Source organism: Solea senegalensis, linkage group LG1 (assembly GCF_019176455.1).
Source record: "Solea senegalensis isolate Sse05_10M linkage group LG1, IFAPA_SoseM_1, whole genome shotgun sequence".
Classification (NCBI taxonomy): domain Eukaryota; kingdom Metazoa; phylum Chordata; class Actinopteri; order Pleuronectiformes; family Soleidae; genus Solea; species Solea senegalensis.
In genome coordinates, this window is record NC_058021.1 from 1621527 (window position 1) to 1640750 (window position 19224).

General features: G+C 42.0%; 1 protein-coding gene across 1 annotated transcript in view; it reads left to right on the forward strand.

Annotated features, from left to right (window-relative positions):
• The first annotated feature begins 838 nt into the window (after positions 1–838).
• paxip1 (PAX interacting (with transcription-activation domain) protein 1) overlaps positions 839–19224 on the forward strand; it is a 38484-nt gene continuing 20098 nt past the window's right edge. The window contains exons 1-9 of the mRNA XM_044026302.1: positions 839–1104; positions 7344–7478; positions 9523–9566; positions 9903–9966; positions 10081–10191; positions 10283–10358; positions 11100–11630; positions 12802–12914; positions 15296–16115. Coding sequence (XP_043882237.1) covers positions 1024–1104; positions 7344–7478; positions 9523–9566; positions 9903–9966; positions 10081–10191; positions 10283–10358; positions 11100–11630; positions 12802–12914; positions 15296–16115 — 1975 coding nt within the window. The 5' untranslated portion in view covers positions 839–1023. The remainder of the gene's footprint in view (positions 1105–7343; positions 7479–9522; positions 9567–9902; positions 9967–10080; positions 10192–10282; positions 10359–11099; positions 11631–12801; positions 12915–15295; positions 16116–19224) is intronic.

Genomic DNA, 19224 nt, shown 5'->3' on the forward strand with positions numbered 1-19224 from the left:
GTGTTTGAAAGTCCCCAATATGTTGTGATGTGAGATGGAAAATGCTTATATGCAACAATCATATACGCACAGTCTGTTTTAGGTGGTCTGCCTTTGGGAAGTGCCTTTGAGCACTTAGTAATACCTATTATAATTTTGACAATTAAGATGTTTTCCTACGGAATTAAACATTTTACCTACTCTGTCAGGACTAGCACAAAGACACTTTTGTGCCATTCAAAAAGAGAAAGAAAAAGCAAAGTGTGAGTGTTTTAGATTCTGCAAAGATAAATTGGAGTTTCAGTGGCAGCGAGAGTAGTCAGATGAGCAGAGACATACATCATTATTTATTTCTCTCTGCAGCCTTCTGTTAAAAGCAGGAGGATGATAAAAATCTGGGAGAAGATTGAGGACATTATTCACTATCACTGTGTGCAAATGAAACTCATTCTAATTTTATTTTAATCGAGTTAAGCCTGGAGCATTGTGCATTGGCAGATTATTAAAAAAAAGAAAGAAAGAAAGAAAGAAAATGCTGTAATAGATAAGATTGTGTTAGTGCAATTATAAACCCTGTGAAAGTGTAGAATAAAAAGTGCTACTTCCTCCTGTGGAGGGCAGCATTACGCGTACAGCCTGCCGGAAATGTATCAGAACAACAAGAAGAAGAATGGCGTCGAGTTGCAGCCAAATCTGGGTGACGCGTCTTGACACAGGGGATCACAGGGGATTACACGCTCGTAATAAAGTTAATACTGTCCGCTTTCGTCCAAGTAATACCTTTTTGACCATATCCTGTTAACGCAAAGGTAAAGTGGAAAAGACACAGTGCATTAGAGACTTGCACAATGCGAAGAACATTATTATACAATAACAAACTGGAATACGACTCCCCCTGCCATCTGAGAATGTTGCAGTCCAAGTGTCGCTCGGCGGTTTGGCGCTGGCGCGCAGCGGAGAGTCCGGAGCGGATTATTCAGGAATGTCCGCTGTTGTGAGAAGCTGTCCTCCAGACTGCTTTAATGACTGAGTTTTGGGACAGTCATGGCAGAAGAAGGGGTTACGGTTTCCCGTGAACTATTCAAAGATGTCAAATTCTACGTTGTAGGGGACATTGACCAAAAGGTGAGACTGGAAGCTTCATCTAGCTCTGTAGCATGCTAACGAGCTAGCATCTAGCGTTGTTGAAAATCGTGCAGGAGAAGCTAACTAGCTGGCTATCTTAATACAGTGAGGTGGAAATACTGGTTGACCATGTGTTGTGTCGTACATAATGTAAGAAGTGTAGTAGTGCTCGCTGAATGAAAATATGTTATGCAAAAGCTGCTTAGCATTATACTAGTTCAGATCTCAGACGCGTAGACTGCTTTATGTTCCAAAGTTAGTATTAAAACCCTGATTTTCTTTGCTTAATTCCCAGTCTTTAAAACATGCCCATGAAGGATCGGACTGCAGCAACATGTTATTGTTAGCATTCCGTCTCATTCTACGCCTGTGTGGACGCCAATTTTACTATTTTGTATAACTAGCATAGAGGTTTCTTTTATTGTCAGTATTATATAATAACATTAGGGTTGATTCTTTTCAATTCAAAATTACTACGTAAATCTGGGAAAATAATTACATGTAACATGTAAAGTAACATGGATATATCACATATTTGACTTAAAAAATAAAGAGTCCAACTTACATGACAGGTCTATTAATAACTTGAGAATAGAAATAGCTTAACTCTTGAATTGAAATTCTCAGTGACTACAACATAAAAAAAATAAAAAAATCCTGTTAAATAACCATGCCAGGAAACAAGGAAGCTGCTTTTATTACTTCCAGCCTTTAAATGATTTGTAAAAGCTGAAATCAAATTCAAATAACATGAACATTTTTGTTATGATTCCAAAATGATGCTTAACACAGCTTTGACTATGCAGAATTACTGGCCATCCTTATTAATAAGGTTATTCTGCTGGGAAAGAAGCTGATTAACATGGTATAGAGTAATACTGCTCTGCTGTTACTTTATCCTCAGCAGTGGAGAATCATTTCTCTGCTGCAATACTAGTGTCAGAGAGACAGACGAAACTTTTGGCTAATTTTTACAGAAGAGGGAAACCTGGCTCCTGGGACCTCCACCACTGTAGTGGGTCTTCTGAGAGAGGCAGTTGAGGGGCATCCAGGTACTACTTTAGCTCAGTGTTAAGGGGGCAGGACAGTTTTATTGGCATGTCTTCGACTCCTCAGGATTGTCCTCACCGTCATCTGCCTTAATCTGTCAGCAGAAAGTGGCAGAGGTCATTTAAATGATTTTCTAAACTGGTTAACTGGATGTGAATAATAAAAATTTTACGATTCTACCACCGTTTAAAGGGGACATATTATACCCTATTTCCCTCATTAAAATAGTTCCCTGGTGTCCTAATGAACATGTCAGTGACATGCTTTGGTCAAAATACCATAAGTATGAAGCGTCATAGCAGTTCAATAACCCTGCTAAACCCGCCCCTTTCAGAACGCTCGGTTTTCGTTCATGGTCCCTTTATATGCAAATGAGACACAGGCAAACACACACCCACTTCTTCCAGGGGGTTTCTGATTTGTCCTCTTTACAGCGCTTTACAGCTCTATTCGTCTCCCCCTCCCTCCACTAGTTCTCTGACAATATCAACATGGCAGCATGCGCAGAAAACAGTGAGAGTGCCGTCACGAGAAAAACACTTAGGGACAGCACCGCTTATAAGAAAAGGTCACATAGAGCTCATAACTGACCATTCTGACACGTCCTAATTAAAAATATTTGTTCAGTACGTCCTCCATGACCGGAGCACAGACTCAGTCTGATACAGTCACATACAGCGGCTGTTTATGCAGCTCTCCGCTGGCGATCAGCGGTGCTGTCCCTAAGTGTTTTTAAGTGATTTACAGTTGGGCACTGTTCGGCTCAATCGTTATGTATGACGTCTCTTCCTGTGACGGCACTCTCGCTGTTTTCTGCGCACGCTGCCATGTTGATATTGTCAGAGAAGTAATGGAGGAAGGGGGAGAGGAATGGAGCGGAGGGAACAGGAGCTGAGCGAGTGAGCGCAGTAAAAAGGACAAATCAGAAACCCCCTGGAAGAAGGTGTGTGTTAGGACACCAGGGAATTATTTTAATGGGGGAAATAGGGTATAATATGTCCCCTTTATTGTTGAACCCATGTCAGTGTCCGTCAGGAGCAATGTGATGGGTATGAATCTATCATCGAGAAAATGCTAGAAAAGCACAATATAAATACTTTCCATTTTCAAAGTTAACGCAAGAGGAGACGCTTGTCTCTTCAAAATCATCATTTGAATGTTTGATAGATTCACCAATTACTGTCACTGAAAAGTAACTAAAGTCAGTCTGAAAAGACCCTTGAACACGTTCTGTCTTTAGAGATTTCACACGGGGTGAAAAAAGTGTTGAATCTAAAATAAACGAAGGAGATCACTGATCTGTTTTTTTACAGAGCAGTGATTGTTCCACACACAGTCGGCTGCACATCTACAGCTCCTTCTTGTCAGTTTTTGTGCGCTGTGCACTTGCTTTTCTTTGTTTGTGTGCAACTCTCGGCCTGCAGTAAATACAGTTAGGTGGATGTCAATCGTGCAGGATAATTGTGCAGCAACTTACAGTCCTGACACGTTTTAGATTTCCTGAAACAATGCTGTCTTTACGGGAAACTTTTTGAAAAATGGCAAAAAAAGAAGATCGTTTATGGGCGGAATTTCAAAATATTAGCGGCCACATGGGCCGTCAAAAATATTTTCTAGCGTAAACTCCAAGAGCCTCCGGCATGCACTTGGGTCTCGGACTGTAAAGTCTTGCATTGTGTGTTCTCCAGGGGACGGCACTGCCTCAGCTGTCTGCTTCTCAGTGGGCAGCAAGTGGATATAACCACCTGCGAAACTGCTGTTGGAGGTGGAGTGAATGTAGAGCTTTGGACCTTTGCACAGCAGACCCATTTTTTTCGTGGGAATTATTTGAACATTTTATATATCAACACAGCATTCACATCAGCTGTCATTTTTTTTTAAAGCTCCTACTGTATGTACTGTATAAAATATGTATACTCACTACAGTAGACTACACTACGCTGCACATACTTACACCTATTCTAAAATCACACCTGTTATTTTATAAATCGCCCTCACACAATTTATGTATAAGTAACTGAAATGAGCTTGAGCAGTCGCAGTCTTGTAACTTTCCGTGGCTCGGCCGACCCGTCTGTGGTGAGGGCAACAGAGGATGCCTCCGATAATTCCTCGACAATTTTTTTCTTTTCTTTTGCATAAAGTTCTGGTTCGATCTTCATAATGAAGTGGGAGCGCGAGGGTAATTTAAAGCTTTTGTTCTCCACAACCTGAGTATGGCCTCATATCTGCAGCTCTAAACACCCCAATCGCGTCAGTAATGGCTTTAGCCTGGTCTGAGTCTGCAGGAAAGGGCTCCCATCACTGTAGGCTATAGAAAGAGGTTAAACATGCGGCATTCATGTGAACACATAACCGGCTTTTTTTCCCCCCAAACCAATTTCAACCAATCATTGCGTTTCAGACGAAAACAGCCAATCCGCAGGTTACGTGCACCGAACCGTGGGGGGTGAGCCGTACGGATCAGCTGTGATCCATTGCACCACTAGCTGCCAGTTGTTTTAAACTGAAAAAAGCTTTAAACCGATTTATGGTTCATCAAAATACTTGCCGATTAATTTAGCAATCGATTAATCGCTTCAGCTCTAAATTAATCTAATCGAAATTTTATCGAAATCGCAATATGGCCTAATGCAATTTTTCGATAAAGAATATGAGATAAAGAATTCTTTCTTTATCTCATATCATCATATTGCCCACCTCTAGAACAGTCACACACAGTGTTCAGTCCTCTGAAATGTCATTATAATTATAAAAGAAATGATAGTGTTGAAGTCTTGTTTGATGCTGGTATAGTATGTGATGGTAACCTATTCTCCACTCACCCTTTTTGGGGGTCCCTGCTTGAAAATGACGTGCCCAAACTAAACAGAGGATGATATCTATGCAATTACAAGCTCTGTGTGAATGAGCTTGGTATCAAAATAAAGACAACGCTTGTGGGATTCCACCAGAAAGTGTGTGTTTAACTGTAGATGCCACTGTGTGATGGAGCCCACTATAAATAAAGGATTATTAATGTGTGAGTGTGTAAACTGTACAGTAGTGTTATATCTACTAGAGCTGCAACTAACGATTATTTTCATAATAAATGAATTTGCCAATTATTTTCTCGATGAATCGTTTGGTCCATGAAATATCAGAAAACCTTAACAAATGTTGATCGGCGTTCGTCAAACCTGGAAATGATGATGCTCTCAAATGTCTTGTTTTCTCCACAAAACCAAAATGAATCAGAATCAGAATCAGAAGTGCTTTATACCGATGATTTGCACATACAAGGAATTTGTTCTGGTGTCATGAACATGATTCACTTTTAATGATTTCTTTGTTATGTGGAGCAAAGAAATGAAGGAGATATTCACATTTAAGAAGCTTAAACAATCGGAAATCTTGTTTTAATCATGAAAAAAGCTTTAAACCAATTAATCTGCATGTATTATACGTTGAATGTCTATCGTTAATGAATCCTGTCTGGTCTGGGTGAATTATGAAGGGGGTGATTTTCTACAATTTCCTTGCTAGGGCTTTGCAGATGATTTTGAGATAAATTCTGCGTTTATGAGTGCTGCTGCTGCTGTTACTGCTGCTGTTGCTGCTGCTGTTGCTGCTGCTGCTGTTACTGCTGCTGTTGCTGTCACAAAACCAATCACCGATTATTGGACTAAAACATTGAAATATGCCAATTCAGATATGTTCATGCTCATAGCCGTTACTATACATCTCTGGCTATGACATTACACAAAACGCAAAGGGACATAAACATTTGATATAATAACACAAATGGAGATGGATTGAACCGAGCTAGAGGAAAGAAAGGGGAATAATGTCTGTTTGCTTTAGTTTACGTTTCCATGTGCATATTTATTTATTTATAAAAACATGATGACACATGAAACTCTCGACAAGATAAAATAAAAAATACATTTTTAAAGCAAATATTTTATAGTTTGGTTCGCTTGTTGTTAATTTCTTAGGTATCTGAATACTTAATACTTAAATCATTTCATTATTTGGCATTTTTTTCCACCAGACATTTTATGGCATTATATTTGGGCCACCTTCAAGAAGGAACAACATGAGATTCTGAGCACAGAAAAATATATTTTACAAGCGCAGAAATTATATTTTGAAGAGAAATTATTTATAATTTCATTTGAGCAAAAAATTTATTCTGTGCTCAATATTCTGTATTTGCACGTTAGCAATTATTCATTTTAACCCCTCTAACCCAGTTTTACTTATATGCCCTCACAAAATCTTGCTCCTGTGCTCACTTTCAAATCTCTCCCTTCTGTGCGCGCTCAACTTAACCTGAGCGCTCGCTCAACTTTTTCCACTAATTTTCTACTTTGTGTTATTTTTCAGAAGCTGGAAGAAAGTCATAGTGTAATTAGTGTAATCACAACACTAATAACAACAGTTATGACTCTTAAAGCTCATGTGTTTCACTCAGCTGCATCAGTCAATAAAAGAGATATTACAGAATGAAAGATCAACGTATGAATGTGTGTTGTGAGCACATTATACAGTTGTGGTAAGCATGTTTCTGCAAAGAGTCGGTGGCTTGAAACTTAATAACGTGTCTCCAAATGATGCAGTAGCTTCAACTTGTGGAGAATGGCTGATTGTCTCAGTCAGACGTTTTTTCAAATGCCTTATCGAAGAACAGAATACCGGCTGCAGACGCCTTCCTTCTTGGAACTTCAGCTGCACATCTATTGCACACATATCTGTGTGAAGTAATTCTTTCCAATATCGGGCCTAAAATGATTGGTACTGATAGTTATCATGCATCCCTATTAATAATTTTATCGGAACACACGCTAACATCCAAGACGGAAGGTAATTTGTTGCTTTGCTGATCAAATATGGAAGACATTTCCATTTCACTCTGTTGCAAACAACTAAATCCTCCTGTTGCATTAACCTACTCCTCAGATGGAGTTGATTATTCTCTTGCTGTAATTACATCTGTAAAGTCTGTCAAAGTAAATCTTGCTTGCGTGCTTCATCTTATAACGTGAGCTGCTTTTGTAATGGCTAGAAATGTGTTGAAAAGTACTTTTTGTGCTTGATGAAAACACCCTAATTTCTTTATTTAATGTCTAGTCTGTGGTGATGGTGTCATGAATCGGGTTTCTGTTTGAGTCACTCTTGGACTGAGATAGCATCTGCTGATATTCCAGGTTGTGCAGCTTCTAAAAGCAGGAAAAGGGAAGGAAGTGTCCTACAATGCTCTGGCCACTCACATCATTGCAGAAGACGGAGACAACCCAGAAGTGAGCGAGTCCAGAGAGGTCTTTGATCTGCCAGTTGTCAAGGTAATGCTTGTGCTATATTACACTCACTTTGGTCCTGGTCAGTCCATGCATTTTTAAGTGTTCAGTTATTATTTCATAACATCACACCTCCTATTCTAAGTGTTCTTAGCTCGCTATATAAATTAGGGGCAGAATGAATCATAAAAAGAGTATGTTTCCCACAGCAAGGGCACATGCATCAATAGGTCGGTTCGGTTCATGGCGTGCACAACATCTGGTTCACGCTGCATTTGTATTTTGGCGTCCATGTTCACAAATGTTCATATTGCACGACAATATCAATGGTATTGACACTTTAACCACTGCTTTTACAGTCATTTTAGTGTCTAGGCTAAATCTGAATGCATGTAAAAGTATCTGTATGTGAATGAAATGAAGGCTACAACTACAGCAACATGAGAATGAACGGGTGACAGCGCAACTCTTTCAAGAGCGGCGAAGAAGAACCGTGTCAGAGCTAACGGAGCTCTAATAAATTACGTGGTATCGGATCGGTGCGTGGACTCCAGTACTCGCCGATATTGATGCCCACATTTTCGGCAGTATTGGAGGCATTTCCGATACCGTTATCGGAATCGGAACAACTCTAGAAGAAATCACACTGTTTGGCACTTTACTTGAATGTTTCTAATCTTTTGTTCATAAGTGCGATAGAAAAAAGTCGTGCCAGAGAATCGTGATCTCAATTCTAAGCCAAACAAATTGTGATTGTCTACATTAGGGATGCACCGATATGACTATTTCCACCGATACCGATATCCGATATTAATATTGGTGCTATGGCCGATAACCGATATTTACCGATATCGATGTATGTTTTTAAAAGTTTGTACAGAATGAAAATCATGCAAGCTGAATTTTTGAATGTCTTTCTTTATTTTCAAAACATGTTTTACCTCCAAATAACAAGGTCACATAAGACACAAGTAACCAACTACAAGTAAAGGTTTTTAGAAACCTTTACCACTTGTAGCAAGTGTGTAACTAAATTAAAGTACAGTTTAACTCCCTCAACTCACTAAACTCCCGTGAGAAAGTTTGGATCATAAATTAGAAACATGAACATAAATAAAAATAATACCCTGCCAAAGTTACTGTAACTGAGATAAGGGCGTATATACTGGGTAAGTAAATAAAGTCAACAACCCTTCCTTCCGGCAACAACAACCGCTCCACTTCCCTTAACAATAAAACTACACAACAGATATGAGAAACAATACCTGACAAGCTCTACTAAGAGCTGCCATAATAAAAGAAAACATGTTAAAATACTTTATCAAACTTGCCAGTATTCATGGCAACCAGATATTTATTCAATTGCAAAACATCGGAAAAGTAGCGCCGACTTGGCAGGTTGTTGCGGGGTTCAATATGCGCTATCAACCGTCGGAACCCTCGGCTGGTCGTCAAGAGCAATCATTTCCATTACCTTGATCGTTATTGCCCTGGCCACTGTCTTCCTTTGGTCGAGTCCCAGCTGCGCTGCTTTCTTTTTTGTCTGCTGCCTAATGTTACTAGCGTTAGCTTCCTGCCGTTGTTTGTGTACTTCTGGGTGGCGGTTTTTCAAATGACATAATCAAATTTGTGGTATTGAATGACTTGACACGGAACACTCCTCGCATTACCTTTGTATCTTCTATTGACACCCTGAAAAATCGCCCACACCGCCGACATTCTCTCTCCTCAACACACACACACACACACACACACACCTTGTGCTGCGCTTGCGTCACTGACACTGTCCCCTTCCCGACACACATACACAAACAGCAATTTGACGGGTATAAACATCGGTTGTTAAAATCGGCGCAGTTTTACTCATTGCGCCGATGCCGATATGTTAAAAAATGACGAACATCGGCCGATACCAATATTAATGCCGATATATCGTGCATCCCTAGTCTACATGCACCACTGCAGAGACGTGGGTAGATCATGGGCGTCAGTTACTCTACCCTATGACCTGGTCCTACATTTTCTAAATGTTTTTTTTTTTTTTTTTACTGCTCTATACATTTGTATTAACTGCCTTTATATCTTACAGCCGTCCTGGGTGATCCTCTCAGTTCGATGTGGAGACCTGTTACCGTATCCTTCCACCATCAAGTCAAATGTAGCTGAAATCATGATCCTTATGATCCATCATCATGTACAGTATGTTGTTTCCATTATTTGTGATGAATTCCGATCTCACATGTCCACGACGTACCCGGACGTTGTGTGATCCTTGCCAACAATAATTTGTGTCATGTGAAGGGAGTGTGAAATCAGTCATCGATCCTAAACACTGAAGGTTGAAAAGTGTTAGCTCAGCTTAATGTTAATATTTAGAATTACAGAAATTGATATTCTGCAAATATAAAGGTGTCTCAGTAAGAGTAGCATCACTTTCCTGTTGTTTTTCCATAACCCAGAAATCCACAGAGTTACTGGATTTTCCCCAGAGTCGGGACAGATATTCTTTGGTGTGACAGCTTGTCTTCCCAGGGTAACGTTCTCCATGTCACATGTTTTCAAGAGATTCAGTGCATGTAAATACTAGAGGTTGGTGCAGTCACGCCGTGAACACCTGTACCCTGATGTGACCTTTTCTTATACGCAGCTTCCAGATGATCTCAATGCCTTGTGGGCTTACATAACATTTTATGGAGGAGAGTGTCAGCTTAACCTCAACAAGAAGGTCACCCACTTAGTGCTTAAGGAACCAAAGGGGGTAAATGTGATATTTCTGATCTCACATTAACACAGACTCATGTAATGGAAAATGAATTCTGTTCAGCAATCATGTGTTTGTTTCCCTCCAGCCCAAGTTGGACTGTGCCCTGAAACACCCAGATATCAAAGTTGTCACCCTAGACTGGATAATAGATTCTGTTAAAGGTTGGTGCTCTTCCTGCATTCATGTACTCTTTTGTTAATACATGTACATCATAGTACCCTATCTATTATTATTATTGTTATCATTATTATTATTATTAATAATGATAATAATTGTATATGTGTATGTATATAATATTGTATAGATGTGGACCAAAGTCTAGCTGTGGCTGTCCCGTTTTTAAGTCATCATTATTAGAAGGGATGCAAACAGTGTTGCGATGTCAACGTGGATCGTCATATTGCCATAAATAGACTGAAAAAAAATGTAAGTAGTCTTCAAGTTTAATATGTGAAGCCCAGGGAGTGTAATTAAAATAGCAGTTGGCCACAATAGGGGATACTCCAGGTTACAGATGGAAAGAGTTACGCTCAAGTGTAAGGGGAAGTCACACTGAACACGGGTTAGTTCTGTGCGTTTACACTTCAATCAGAAAAAGAAGTCATGACAAGGACGATAAAACAGACAAGTTACCAAACATTTCTAAATGTAACATAAGAATAGGATTGGAGCAGGTGGATATCTTGGTCTGTACTATTTACAGTTTGTATATGAACTGGTTAAATGTATTCTTTATGGTCATTCTAGCATTAGCATTGCTAAAACAATAAATCACACGTATAGTACAATATATAATTCTCATAGTCTTGGCTGAACCTCGCGTGTGTGCATGCGTGAGTAATGCAAACATGTCATTAGTGTCTGATAATAATAATAATAGCTCTTCTCCTGCTCTTCTCCAGACAAAGGCAGGAAGGATGAAGCACTGTATCACCCTAGACTCACATACATGGAGCCTGAGGAAGAGGAGGAGAGTGAGGGAGAGTTTTACGACCAACACTCCCATTCGTGTGGAAGCTACAGTCCCAGGCAGACCCAGCAGTCCAGCGGAGGCTCGTCCAGTGAGGAGTCCAGTCCCCGCAGAAGACCGGGGCCCAAAAAACTCTATTCCGTTTCTCCGACTTCCTCACCACGAAAACCCGAGCACCGCAGCGAGCGAATGTTCGACGACTCTGATGACGACTCCTCCACAGAGAAGGAGGGCACCAACCTCAACTGGACACCAGCTGAGGTTGTAGCACTAGCACCCCCTAATCTGTCGGGCACGGCCAGGAGGCGGGGTGGCCCCCCCGCCAGCAAAGACCCGGTGTTGTCTACAGGCAGTGCGATGATCAACCTGTGTGCCACGGTGCCCCCTTTACCTGGCAGTGGAGCAGCACCACCTACAGAGGCTCGCTCTGCAGCTGCTGCCATCAGTCAGAGCGCCCGGCAGGGTCAGTACGTCAGGACCAACACACAGTGATGCTGACAGGTTTCCTTTAATCCTTTCTGTGTCAGACTGTGTAATATTCAAGTTGAAGGATTAAAGGAACAAGTGTAGTGAAGCTGACTCACCAGTGTTTCAAACAATAACTGTGTCACTGATACACAATGAAGGTTTGATCATTCATGTGAATTACATCAGAGAGCGACGGTAGCTCAGTGGTAGGCGGAGTCTTCTTTCAACTGGAAGGTTGTAGGTGCAATACCTCTGCTAGTCTACGTTGCTCCCGACGGCCGTGCTGGTGGTGTGAATGGTTCTGAAAGATGTGCTGTATCCATGTGAGTGAATGGGTGTGAATGGCAAAGCGAGTGTAAAGCAGATTTTAATGTTCATCCATACCAGAACGGCACGATATAAATACATATCATTTACTAGGGTTGGGCGATATAGACTAAAAGTCATATCTGGATATTTTTTAGCTGAATGGCGATTCTCAAAGGGGTTTCCCCCAAAGCATTATAGCATATTAGATCAAATGTTTTCCAGAGGCAAACCCTTTAAAAAATAAGCAAACAATCCATTATAGGTTTAAGCCACATGCCAAAGGTCAGAGGTCACTGAAATAAAAATGCTCCTTGAAAAAAATTTACATCAGCTGGTCACACTCAAAGCCGGTGTCATGTTTGAGGCAACGACAGGAGAGGGAGGGGGTGAGGAGGAGTGGAGGGGGAGAAGAGGCAGCCGCAGCAAGCGCAGACGCGGAGCGTAGTGAGGCAAAACTGAGGAAAAACTGCAGAAAAAGTGTGGGTGTTGAACCCTCTCACCGGGAAAAGTGTGGGTGTTAAAACACCCACATCCCCCATGGGTGCGATGTCCTGGTGTGTGTGTGTGTCTGCCTGTAGGGACGCAGGGAGAGGAGAAATAGCTGCGAACTTGCGGCCCATGTATTGTCATTTTAACGCAAAATGAACTATATTGATATAAGCGAATTGTCCCGTGTTATATCTCGTTTAGAAATATATCGACATGTGTTAAAATATCGAGATATCGCCCAGCCCTATCATTTACCATTGGAGAGGGGACAGATGAGAACACATTTAGTCTAATGATTTTACGGTACCTGGTGTTACTTCTTCCTAACTCAGCCTTGTGCTCACCTTTAACCTCTTTCTGTTTTGAAGGTGTGTCAGTTCCGGGGGGGAACTCTGCGTGGAGTCCAGCTGCCAGAATCCTCCGCAACATGACTGTCAGCTCTGACCTGCAACCAGCCAGTCAACCTGCCAACGTGGCACATGTAAACAAAAAAAGCCTTTACTTACATTTATCTACAACAGCTTTGTTTTGACTTTGTCTCCAGTTGTCCTCTCTCCTCCCTGGAGGACAGTTAGTAAACATGCTCCTTTAGAAAAGCTCAGAATATTCTTGAGGAGCATTGGAAGCATGAAAACAGGGACTAACAATCTAAAATGTTGCTGGGTTTTTTCTCAGTATTTTTAGGGATTCATATGTTTTTAGATTTTAATTGAATCTATATTTACATGTTTTTTGCACTGTCCCACACCAATGTCCATAGAGAAAGTCGTCAAATTTACACTCAACAAAAACACTTCTACGTTTCCCATGAAGTATAGTAAAAAATGTAATATTTCCTATTTGCAAACGAAAGGCTGAGTTCTCTTAAATTTGATTCACAAATAGTTGTTAGTCTATTTTAGTGAGCACTGCACCATTAACAACAGTAACCCAGCCTCCTGGCACCTCATACCTTTAGATGTTGCATGATCATTGCACATGTCCATTGGTCTGATGACAAATAACTGTGCAGTTCTTTCATGAAACACAACGTCACGCCACCTCTTTTGAAGGAGCGGGAAATAGAGTTGTGGTCGCTGATGTTGCACAATCCTGTCCGTGCAACACTCAGAAACAAAACATCACCATTTTGGCCAGAATCTGCTTTGTTCAAATGGTTGAAGCCGACGTGCATACCAGACCGTCTGTCAGGCAACTCTTAATTTGCCTCTTTGGTCTACCAGATTCCCAAAGATCTTGAGTGACAGTAAAAGTGGATCACTGCCATAGATTGTGCTTAAAGCAAGTATAGAAGATGGAGCTATGGGAACTCGCAGGCAATGGATTCTGCTTGTGAAGTGATCACTTCATATCAGGTACAGGACTGAAACCTTGCTTATCTTTTTCATTTGACATGCTTTTATTGTGATGTCTGCGTATTCTCAAATTTGCGGGTGCAGGGTTACTGTAGGTCTGGAATACTGTCTGCTCCCGCTTTTTCCACTCATGAAAGCAAATGGGGGCATTGCAGCGATCGGGTCAATTCAGTCTGTTAGGTTTTACGATGATGCTCGATCTCTGTGGATTCCAAGTGCAAAATGAACTCTGCAGTTTTTGCCCCCCTGGTCTTCACCTCAGATCAACCGTCCAGGCAGCTGATCAGTTCCATCGCACAGATGCTTCACTTCTGAGGAAACGGTCAAAAATAATCTTATGGAAGCCGAGTGCTCAGGTCTCGACCTGACTGCAGGTGTAACTGCAGACATGAACATTGATGGTGTTATGCACTTTGGAGAAGTGATCTCTTCACAGATGAATCCCTGTTTACACTGCTTAGGGCAGATAGATGGTGACCAGTGGGTATGGTGTGGGGTTGGCGAGCAGTTTTCTTATCTCAGTGTCATGAGAAGTGTGGCTCATGGTGGAGGGGTCATGGTATTGGCAGACATAAGCTATGGACAGCAGACACAGGTAGATTTTATTGATGTCAATGTGCAGTGATATCACGCTCAGCTCCTTCACCAGCACCATCACCTCATGCTTGTGTAATTATGCACAGCCTTGCTTTGAATCAACGACTGTGACAGCGGGCTCCATGTTAGACCCTGAGGAGGAGACGTCCATTGGTCTGATAAAAAAAATAAAGCAGTATTCCACAGGCCACAATCCAGAATCTGCTCCGCCCCCCTGTAATTGTTACTCGTCTCACCTGCCAGGTGTATGGATTGTTGTAGTGAAGGTTTGCTGCTCACTAACAACAGTATTTAAGAGAAATGCGTCTTTTGTTTGCATGTAGGAAATCTTAAATCTTTTACTTAATGAATACAGTTTTACGTCAGTGTTTGATATTCCTGGTTCAGGTTTACATTTTCCAACCAGTGTAACAGTAGATCAGCAGCCCATGTGACCCTGCCATCTAAAAAAGGTGGACGTTCTATAGGGACATTGGTGCAGGAGAGTGAGCAGTTTGCAAAGTTCATTTGCATATTCTTCATTTTTGTAAGATTTTACTTGGTGAACTTTTTGGTGGCTTTTCTTTTTCCTCGTTTCCTTGTGGGCATCATTGTTTACAGTGAGAGCAAACATGCCATGGTCTGTGGTTTTCTAGCGCTTTTCTAGTTTTGCTGCTATACACGACAGTTTTTCCATTTACACATTCACTCACATTTACATACATATGTGTGTCTGTATTACCATTCACAAGTTGCTGGCACAGCCATTAGGCAGCACTTTTGTGGGAGACTGTAGCTCATATAACCACGGAAACCTGAACTCTGTCATTCATGGCATCTTAACCATTATTGTAGTACAACATGCAGTGACTCATGTATGTCAGTATTTTCTTGACACTAAATTCTCTTTGTTTGACCTCCTTTGGTACAGATCCTCCACAATCTGACAGCCAATCAGACAAAGTCCCTGGAACAGCAAGCCAATCAGAGTCATGCTCAAATCTCCACCAATACCAACCCTCTTCTGTTCGGTCAGTCTAAAGTGGCCAGCCAGCCACTCGCAACGGAGCAGCAGCAACACTTACTGCAGCAGTCCCAACAGGCTGTCCAGCAACAGCATCCGCAGTTACCACAACAACCCCAAAACCCCATAATGCACCTTCAGCAGCAGCATCAGATGATGCAGCTACATCACCATCAGCAACATCAGCAGCAGCAGCAGCAGCAGCAGCAGCAGCAGCAGCAGCCGCAGCCGCAGCCGCACCAATCACAGGCTGCACAGCAGCAGCAAGGTTTCCCACAGTTGCCCCAACAGCAGCAACATTTTCTGCAGCAACAACAGCATATGCACCAACAGGTGTTTTCTCAGCAGCAGCAGCAGCAGCAGCAGCAGCAGCAGCAGCAGAATGCATTCTCCCAGCAGCAGCAGCAGCTGCGGCCTCAGCAGCTCCCACGGCCTGGTTTACAGCAGTTGCAGCAGCAGGCTTTGCAGCAACAGCTCCAACAGTTCCAGCAGCAGCAGCATCTGCAGATGTTGCAGCAACAGCAAAATCAACAGCAGCTACATCTTCAGCAGCAGCAGCAGCAGCAGCAGCATTACATACAACAACACCACATGCAGCAGATGCAGCAGCACATGCAGAACCAGCACCAGCAAGCCCTGCAGCAGCAGACCATGACAACAGTGCAACCTCAGCTCCAGCAGCCTCCTCACATTTCCCAGCTGTTTGGACATGAGCCAGGACAAGACAGTGAGTATAACCAAACGTATACAACGTATAGATAATGTTTCCACTGAGGAATGGAGTTGAAATCAAATCAAATGTATCGTGGTAGAGCCTAAACTCACAAATCACAGTTGGCTTTGGTGGGTTTTACAATCTGAACATACTGTAACTTGCCACTCTCTGTCCTTAGACTCTTGGTTTTACAGCCAGTGCCTAATAATCTCACTGTAACCAACATCAGGTGATGACATGTGGCATGCTGTGTCGTTAACTCCAGCCATGGCAGGTCAACGCTTGATGCTCTGGGCAACCTTTGCTAAATATGGCGGCAACAACAAAGCTTGTATCATATAAAACTCCAGCCAATCAGCAGACAGCTTCCTAAGGCCCGCCCACAAACAAAAACCACGACACAAAGAACAAGTGTATTTTCAAACAATTAAATACAACATTTTTGAATGATTAAATTGATATGTTATTTGCTTCTTAAAAAGTGTAGTTTGAAAGTATTGACACAAATCTAATTCCATCATTTCGGATCTCTGTGTTGGGCGTCATGCTCATGACTGTCAATGTGACATTGTAGTATTTGCTCAGCTCGCGTGGTACCTCGCCATAGCAGGTACTAAGAAAGACAAGGTCCCATCCCGAGTCATGCTGGAACTGTATCGTGGAAAGCCGTTAGTTGCAATTGTAATGTCATTAAGACTGAGACCAGCCCTGGTATCGGTCAGATAAGAAAGTAAGTTTTAAGTTTTGATGCCTCAAGAGAGTCAGATTGTCTGACGGCAGCTGGCTGAAGAGACTGTGGGATGGGGTGGGTGGAGTCACCAGCCATCCTGATGGCTCTGCGGGTGAGGCGAGTGGTGTAAATGTCCATAAGGGAAGGGAGAGAGACACCAATAATCCTCTCAGCTGCTCTCCCGCTGCCTCTGTAGAAGGTGTGCACGATAGGGGCCGGGGCTCTGGCTCTTCTCAGTTTGCGGGGAAAGTACAGGCGATGTTGTTACTCCAGGACAGGCGTTCGGTGACACGCACACCCAGGAACTTGGTGCTGCTTACCCTCTCCACTGCAGCACGGTCGATAGTGAGTGGAGCATGTTGGATGTGCACTCTCCTGAAGTTCACAACAATCCCCTTGGTCTTCTTCAGGTTCAGGCAGAGATGGTTGTCCTTGCAGCTCACGCTCAGCCTCGTCACCTCGCTCCTGTAAATTTGTCTCATTACTACCACGGTTGTGTCGTCGGCCTCTGAGGACCCCTGTTGCTGTTTTTTTTTACTTTAACCAGTGGTCTGTATGCTGGCATTAGCATGACAGTGATGTGGTCTGAGGACGCGAGGTGGGGGAGGGGTGGGGCTTTGTAGATGTGTCTATGCATAGTGGAAACATTGTCCAAAATATTGTTTGTTTTAGATTCGACAGCGTGTGTGAACTCTCTAAAGACAGATCGTGTACTAGCGTCTTTTCAGACTTGAGTAACTTTTCATTGACAGTAATTGGTAAAAACATTTCGTCAAACATTTAAATGATGATTTTCAAAGTTAACGCAAGAACGCTAAGAGCGATAAGCGTCTCCTCTTGTGCTAACTTTGAAATAAATCAATGAAAATACACGGCTCCAAATGTCACGATTCTCCGCTTGTGTCAGTTTGTATCGGTGTTTCGTTGAAGTGTTCGGCTGCTTTCATGAAATCAGAATCGTTCACGTCTTTGTCATGACTTACAATCCTCATCAATGTTGTCAGTTTTTCTTCGCTGAGACGGCTTCTTGGGGCCGCTCTGATTCAGTTTTGGAGAGAATCTGGAATCATGGTGCTGATCTTCCCCAGCTTTGCCCCAGTCAGGGTAGATTTCCCCCAAATCCCTTCACCGTTTAACCAAAAACTGCCCCAGAGACGTCTGTTTAGCTCGAGACATCCTGTTCAGTTCATCATCGGCTGATGCGCGCATCACCTGGAGCGGTTTGACTTTCGTGTTGCGTCGGTCACATGACCACATAGCTATCTGAATCCATCTAGTTTGGAAGAAGGTTTAAATCTAAAACTTTATTAGTCCCCTTAGGGAAATTATTATTTCTCTGCATTTGACCCATCCTAGAATTAGGAGCAGTGGGCAGCCACACTGAGTTGCGCCCAGGGAGTAATGGGGGTTGGGTACTTTGCTCAGGGATACCCCAGCTCTTTTGACCTGGTGGGGACTTGAACCGGCGACCCTCCAGTTACACGCCCAGTTCCCTTTCCACTTGGCCACGGGCTGCCCAAATATAAATGTAAATGTATGAGTTGCTGTGGATGCCAGTGTAGATTAGCCGTGGCAAAGTGGGCAAAATTGTCCTTGGAATTTACATGAGATTTGCATTTTATAATGTCGATTTTGCAAAAGCCAGAGTTGTAAATGGCCAACGAGGCATCCATACCATACAGGAGGCCCCGCCCCTTCCTGCCTCATGTGCCATTTTGCCAATTTGATTTGGTGAAATCTGGCTGTGCCCTGATAAATTAAACAACTAGAGTTGCAACTAGCGTTGATTTTTATAATCGATGAATCTGTCGATTATTTTCTCAATGAATCGTTTGGACCAAAAAATATCAGAAAACCTTAAAAAATGTTGATTGGTGTTCGTCAAACCTGGAAATGATGATGCTCTCAAATGTCTTGTTTTGTCCACAAAATGATTCACTTTTAATGATTTCTTTGTTCTCCAGAGCAAAGAAATGAAGAAAATACTCACATTTAAGAAGCTTAAACAATCAGAAATCTTGTTTTAATCATGAAAAAATCTTCAAACCGATTAATGGATTATCAAAATAGTTGTCGATTAGTAATCAATTAATAATCGATTAATTGTTTGAGTTCTAGAAACGAGCTCAAATTTCCCAACATTTGATCTTTTTTCTCTCTTTTATTGCATGATAACATGACATTTCATTGTTTTAATCCTCGTTTCGATTGTCTACATGGTGTCATGAGTGAGAGAATGTCCATCATTTATATACAATGTACCACACCAAGGCCCTATTTAAACAATTCATTAACACTATGATTCTAACATTATCCAGTAAAGAGCGCTTAACACTAAGTAACTCTTCCAATCTGCAATATTCTTACACTTCTTATCAGTGCAATACACAC